At 26.7% G+C, this 7,956-nt stretch overlaps 1 protein-coding gene across 1 annotated transcript in view; it reads left to right on the forward strand.

The window, feature by feature from the left end:
- The window catches only part of LOC106687671 (carboxypeptidase B), a 121,032-nt gene extending 114,351 nt beyond the window's left edge, over positions 1-6,681 (forward strand). Inside the window, exons 6-9 of the mRNA XM_014431687.2 lie at positions 567-780; positions 3,208-3,320; positions 4,916-5,170; positions 5,329-6,681. Coding sequence (XP_014287173.1) covers positions 567-780; positions 3,208-3,320; positions 4,916-5,170; positions 5,329-5,507 — 761 coding nt within the window. The 3' untranslated portion in view covers positions 5,508-6,681. The remainder of the gene's footprint in view (positions 1-566; positions 781-3,207; positions 3,321-4,915; positions 5,171-5,328) is intronic.
- Positions 6,682-7,956: the final 1,275 nt, after the last annotated feature.

The following is a 7,956-nucleotide window of genomic DNA, read 5'->3' on the forward strand; positions in this document are numbered from 1 at the left end:
AAAATATTTACAAAACAAAAAAATATTTACAATACAAAATACATTAATTGAGTACACAAGTAAATGATATATATAATATAAGAAAATAATAGGCTTTTATTATTTATTATTAAGGGTTTTATTATTTGACCTAACCATCATTTAACCAATTTTAATCCATGGTCACTAATATATATAATTTTGTAGATGTAAGATTTGAGACACAAATCATTTTAAAAAATTTTAAGAAAAATTCCAATTATAATTAAACTTTCAGAATGGTTAAAATGATATGAAGTAAATGAAATAAAAATGAAATCATTTGTCAAAAACAAGATAAAAAAAGGCAGAGGAGTTTAAGAACACAAAAAGGCAATTTTAGTCTCAAAAAGTAGGACTACAGTGGCCTTTTTGTATATTTAAAATCAAATCATTTTTATTCTGAGATTTTCAATGATATAAATTGAAAGCCTTATTCAAGGAAACAATTAAGACAAAAAATATATAAAAAGTAATAATTGGCTGTTGCATAAGTTGATATATTTCTAAATTATCCATTAACCATAAATCTGTAATGAATGTTCAAGGCATGCATGGTAGAGAATGGATTGCTCCTGCAGTTGCTTTGTTTATGTTAAAACAACTCGTCGAAAACTATTCAACTAACAGGGCAGTTGTCGACAGTGTAGATTGGTACATCATGCCACTGGCAAATCCTGATGGCTATGAATATACCCATAACACCGATAGGTTCTGGCGGAAAAGTCGATCTAAGAAAACTAGACCACATGAAATGGGAAGGTAAGAATTTCTAATTAGTCATTAAATTAGGAGTCATGTCTAATCTAGATGTCTAGGTAGTAGGATGAAATTTCTATATTTTTTTATATATTGTATTGTCCCTACATGAGGATTAACTGAGAATATTAAAAAGATCTTCAAAGAATACGATCATTCTAATATTATGTTACTCTTTTTAATAGCAATAAGCTTAATATTAGTATTAGTAACATGAAGTACATGATAACTGGGATAAACAAAATGTCATTCATGAAAAAGTCTATACTGAAGAAACCTCGAAAAAAACTAAAAACAAATATTGGGTAGTGCATCTCCAACTGTAAAAATACAAAAATATAACAGCACTTTATTCCCATAAAATTAAATTAAAACATAAATTTAATCTTGGAAAACTAGAAATATTAAATAAAGTTAACAGAACTAGTAACATTAAATTATCAATGGTAATAACTATCACTAAAAAGAACAGCATAATGTGTAACTGTTAACCATATAAAACAGATACTAGGTATCTAGGAATTAATGTAGATAAAATAAAAATATAAAAGAAATATCAAATAAAATATTTTTTTATTTTAAATTAGTGTAAAAGAAATTGGTTACAATAGTAGTTATTTAAATGGAGCAGAGCTGTATGTAAACATTAGATAATAACACAGATGACAAAGTCCAATATAGAGCAGAGCAAATAAACAAGCTAAGCTAATGTCCTGGGGATGTAAAATTTATTTTTATGACTTTAATTTATGATGAGAATTATATGTTTGTTGAAACATAAAAGTTAAATAATATTGTACAATGTTAAAAAAAATATATATATTTTGAATTAAAAAAAAAAATTATAAGCACATGGTTGTTAATTTTTGTAAATGGGATTCATTCTTAATTATTAAATATAAATCAAAATTATTGAGGAAAAAACATTTGGACCACAATAAGAACTAACAATTGTAAACTATATAGGTGAACATGGTGAGGAAACAAAGTGACTATCCACACAATGTTTTTCCGGAGATTAAAATTAAGATATAAAAGTCTCAAGATAAAAATAACCCTATAAAAAACCGCTAGTAAAACAAACATTTTCAAATAATTTATAAAAAATACTCCCAAGATTTTATACTGTAATATTTAAAATTTATTTTAAATAAATAAAAGGAAATTTTTAGTTTTTATTTATTCTCAGATCTAAAATATAGCTTTGATGGCTACAAGGTTTAAATGAATAAATTGAATATTAAATAGATATGAGAATTTTATTTTAAATTATATAACATTATTGACTCTTATGACAGGGCAGGTTTTCCAGACAATCAGAACACAATGACACTTAACTAAATTAACGGCTACTTTTATAAAATACTTAAATTCTATGTTGAGCAACACCAACCAATTATATTATTTTCTTTGACGACTGATAGTTCTCAATGCCTTCATTCTAAAAATGCTACCACTAACAGTAGAAAAAGACTTTTGGTCCTATTAAAGCTTCTAGGATACATCCAATCCACCAGTGATCCAAACAAAGAGTATCCTTTTTGTCTCTTCCCCTTTGATGCAAAAATCAATTGTAGCACAACCACTCTCACTCACTTACAAATGATTCACGATGGAAACACATCATAGATAATTGTCATCATCTATTTCTTCTTGGTTTAATTTGTACTATAATCATGTTGGAAAAACTACAAAAGTTGAAAACATTTCAATCTACTACTCAGCATAGCAGTAATTCAAACAGACTTCGGAAAGACCGTGCCACATCTTGAATATTTTGAACCACCACATTTGACTGATCAAAATTAGTTAGCTTGCTTTATGGTTTAATGAAAAAAAATCAACAAATATTAACGTTGATACATAAAATAAAATATAACTAAAACCACTTATACATTAAAAAAAATTTTTTATCAAAAAAGAGGATATTAGAATGTATATGAAAATAAATTTTCATAATGTATCATTTGCATGTACCATTCTTGAGACTGGTATTTATTATTTAAATTAATTAATTAGTATTCAGTGGTGAAGAGCAAAATGCTTGAAAATGGCCAATAGAAAGTGGCAAAATGTTATAGAAATGTGGAATATGTATATATAGAATAAAACTGTTATTAAACTTTTATTTTTGCATATTTTTATAATAAAAAATGTGGGTTTTACCTGGTCAAAAAGGTGTTTTCCTCAATCATTTTAATTGATATTTAATTATTAGAAAGTTTATGTAATTTGTGAACCATAATAAATGTATTTTTTGAAAATGGAGAAAAAAGTTTTGATATGTTAACAAATAATATTTGACAAATAATAAAATACATTTTAAAAAATGGGAGTTTAATCATCCTAATTGAAAGTTTAACAATTTTATTACAAAATTAGAAAGAAATTAAAGAAATATTATCATAAAAGTTAATATCTATTTTCTAGAATTTTTTGGGATCAGGATGAAAGATGTGGAGGTGTTGATCTAAACAGGAATTTTGACTTTCATTGGGGAGAAGCAGGTGCATCAGATAACCCTTGTGGGCCAACTTATGCAGGTAAAAATGTACAAATATTCAGTGTTGTTTAGATTACATTAACCAAATAAGTAGAATAATTTGAAACAACTTGGACCAACATAAAAATATTTTAAATTACCCTTAGGTTTCTCATTATGAAATTATAGACATGATTAAGAATTATCATAACAGGTAGCTTTTAATTATAGATCAACCCAACTATCAATTTCTTATCAACACACATTGGATGGACTGTTAAAGAAATAATAAAGTGTTTTGAGGCTTAACCTGGAAACTAAATAATTTGTTTAAATAATGCTTTTAATAGTTTTTTATAAAATAATAACTAAGGATATTTTCACAATTTGACCTCATTAATTAATTGAACATAATAAAAAAAAATCTTGTTTTGATATTTATAAAAACAGTTTTTATTCAACAGAACTAGTGCTCCAAAAAATATTGACCAGCAGATTAGATAAACTTTATTATAAATAATCTATAGTTATTCTAAATAAACCTTCTTTTTTTTAATAATGATATGTTTATAGTTGACTGTGGATTAATATAAGAAGATTGTGAGAAGAGGGAAGTTAGAGTCAGGAGGGAAAAACATTAAGAATTGGTAATGATTTTATTGTGCCAATGTTTAGGCCTGAATTTCTGACCTCCAGGGCTATGTACAACAAAGATAGCAACCATGTTAAAATATAAATTAATAAAACAGTATAACAAGAAAATGAGTATGGAAAGTATAAAAGAAGACAAAAAAACATAATAAAATCAAATTAGTACATATGTGTGAATAATAAAAATTAAATTTAAAATCATGAGGAAAATGAAAAAGAAAACTATATAAAAGATATAATGAACAGCTTAAAAATATGCCAGAACCGCCCGTAGCTCAGTTGGTTGGGCCCAATCTTACCAATGAGATTGCTGGCTGTGCCGGTTTGAATCTGGCCTGTGGCATTGACTTTTTTCATTGAGTGGCGGCCCTAAAAAATGAAAAACTTGACTCCCAACCATGGTTAGACAGTACAGGACTCCAATGGAGTCTTGGCTGAAAAAAAAAAAAATATGCTAGTAAAATTATATTTTAATTTTATTTTTACTAAATTACATTAATTATTTTACATATTTTTCAGCTTTCCATCATATCTTTCTCATTTTTCTCATGAATTTAATTTTTAATTATTTACACGTATGTACTTATCGTATTTTCTTATTATTGTCTTCTTTGATATTTTTCAAACTGTTTTTCTCATATTTTTTTTGTTAACATATATACATATATTTTTTTGTTAACCTGTTTTTCTTTTATTTATTTTGATTTTAACATGGTTGTAACCTTATTTGTACTAAGCCCTGAAGAGACTTCTTGATAATCCAGTAACAAAACAGATTATAAAAAAAAATACTTCTTGATAATCTAGTACCAAAACAGTTAATAAAAGTGGCCTGGTTGAGATGTTGGCAAAATAAAATAAGAACCACTTATTAGTGTTCTTCAATCCTGACTGCATATCCCCTCACCTCTGATCATCTTCTCATATTTCTTTTCACAGTTTCATAAATCAAACTAACAATATTTAGTTTCTGAAAGTTGCTTCATCCATCTGATATTTTTTTAGGGCCACGGCCGTTTTCTGAACCGGAAACTAAGGCGATTGCAGATTTTATTTTAGAACAAGAAGGCTTAAAAGCCTACCTCACTCTACATTCTTATTCTCAAATGTGGCTCTTACCTTGGGGATATACACGACAAATTGCCAAAGACCATGATGACCTCATGTATGTGGGGAGGAGGGCGATTGAAGCATTGCAAAAAGTACATGGGACTAACTATAAAATTGGAAGTTCTCCATCACTTCTTTATCCCACCTCGGGTAAGTTTATATTTAACTCTTTTTTTTTCATATTTCATTTTAGTCAAATCTAAAAATAAAATACACTGAAGTAACATTATAACTTTTTTGTTTATCTTATAACTTTATTAATTTCACTGAAAGGAAGTATAAATAACCCATAATATATTTGTTCACAGGTAGTTCAGATGATTGGGCTAAAGGACGAGCTGGGATAAAGTACAGCTATACAGTAGAACTCAGGGATAGAGGCACTTATGGATTTCTCCTTCCTGGATCGCAAATAATTCCGACCGGTAGAGAAACATTCGCAGCTGTGAAAGTAATTGCCAAGCATATTGCCAAAGGGATAGACTGAAAATAAGAGTTAAATTATGCCGACAAATCTCTATTGTGTGATGAAGAACAAATTTACCAAAGAAGAATCTAATACTATGTTATTTGATTCTTAAGAAACTATTTATTTTTTTTATTTTCAATAGTATACTTACATTTTTCATTAATTTGTCAGACAGAAATTATATTCTATGAACTCAAACTGTTGAGATTAAAAGATTATTTGAAAACAATTATAGACTTTTGTGATTTTATCTATTGGCTCAGTAATAGATTTTCTAGAACTGAAAAATTATTTGGGATGGACAAAATCTTCAATTTCTCTAAAATTTCAGCTACATTTCTGTACTATATAAAATATTTTAATTTTCACTAAAGTTCCAATTATTTTGTCCTTTGGGCTTTTCTCCTACTTTTGCAGAAAGTCTTCGAATAGATATCTATAAAATTTTGATATTTTAATGTTTTACCACAATTTTCAAAGTTTAAAGTAGGTTCTCAAGTCTTCAATTTCCCAAGTTTTTTTCAAATTATTGAGAGGAATGACTGGGATAAAGTCCCCATCACTCCCATGACATCTGTGCAAATATAATTGAATAATACCCTAATATATTTTTCTTTCAATGCCTTAAATATTGATCTCTAAATATAAAAAACACAAATCAATCTTAAAATAGGAAGTAAAAATCTTTGTTTTTCATTCTATCCTATATTGTTACAAATAATTTTACTCGACAATTTTTTTTTTTATTATTATTACTCTACATTCAAATATTTAAAAAATAAATATTGTATTTCATAGTTGAAAGGAACAAAAAATAAAAAGGAGCCCGGAAGAGCTTAAAGAAAATATGAATAAATCCCTATGAAAAACAATATATTCATTTAAGTCTATAAATGTTGGCATGAATCGAAAAATAGTCAGCAAATACAAAGAATAGTAACTAAGACATGAATTATGTTTGAACTCATAATGAGATTGTAAATAATGTATAATTTCTAAAAACCAAATTATGTATAAGTTTTCTTTCCTCTCTATTAGTTTAGTTATATTACAAAAATAGTACAATATTTGATTTATTGTTTATAAAGATGTAGAAGAGTTATTAGTTTTGACGTACCAACACTTCTTTTTTTTAATTATAATTTATTTATTGTAAATATCTATTCTAAGTAAATAGACTGTTTCAATTCCACTATGCTTTGTTTTCTCCCTTCTATTTCTTACATGTAACTCGTTACCATAACCTGTACACTATGTGATACTCAAGATTTCAGGCATAAGAGGTCTCTATCTTGTGGTGAAAAATGTGTCGTAAACTTAGTGAGTTCTAAGACCCAAATGTGGTCAATCGGAATGAAAATAAAACGAGAGATGAATATTCAGATTGGTTGTATATAGTTAATACTGATAGAATACAGAGAAAATTTTGAAATCCAATCATTTGAAAATTCAGTCTGGCTTTTGAATGATGACTGTCATTGTGATTGGCTGTATAGGGGTCTTATTGTGTTACCACACCCCCACTATCTTCTCCTCATATATATTATCCACGGTCAACTATCTTCCCAATTATCATTTACAAAATTTTCAAAAAATCTACGTAGGAGAAACCTAAAAAAAAAAAACTTAAAAGAAGACTTAGATAATACATCTCCAACTGTAAAAATATAATTACAACATCAAGTTCTTAAAATTTCATTAAATTACAATATAAATATAATTTTGAACAATCCAAAATATTTGACATAGCAAACAGAACTAGAAACTGAAAATCATTAAAAACAATATTACTAAAAACAATAAAAAGGCCATTAACTATAAAATATACTCTAGACACACAGGAGTTCATTATGCAGATACTATAAATAAAATAATATATTTTGACCATAAATGTAATGACAATATCCTATAAAATATATATTTTTAAAATATATAAAATAAAATTCTTTACAATAGTAGATATTTAAACAGAGTAGAGCTGTAAGTAAACATTAGATAATAACACAGATGACAAAGTCCAAGATAGGGCAGAACAAAAAAAACAAACTGAGATAATGCCCAGGGAATGTAAATTTTATTTAGATGACTTTTATATATAGTGACAATTATATGTTTGTTAAAACATAAAAGATAACTAATCTTGTATAATAATTTTAAAAAATTGTTGAATGTAAAAAATTTATATACTTAAGATATCGATTTATGTACTTATCAAATATTTCCATTGAAAACTCAAAATATAAATTTTGTACGATCGCAATACTTCCCTTTTCTATATACCTCATATACAGGTTAGTGGAAGTAAAAAAACCTGCCATACAGATCATTATTCCATTTTTATTGGGTACTTAAGGAAAAACGTAGTGAGCTTCTAAAATCCCACAGTAAATATTAAGCATATTTTTAATCGAAATTTATTAAAACAACTTTAATATGATTATTTGATTTTGTTTGTTATAGGAATCTC

Source organism: Halyomorpha halys, unplaced genomic scaffold (genome assembly GCF_000696795.3).
Source record: "Halyomorpha halys isolate HHAL.00 unplaced genomic scaffold, Hhal_1.1 Scaffold39.1, whole genome shotgun sequence".
Classification (NCBI taxonomy): Eukaryota; Metazoa; Arthropoda; class Insecta; order Hemiptera; family Pentatomidae; genus Halyomorpha; species Halyomorpha halys.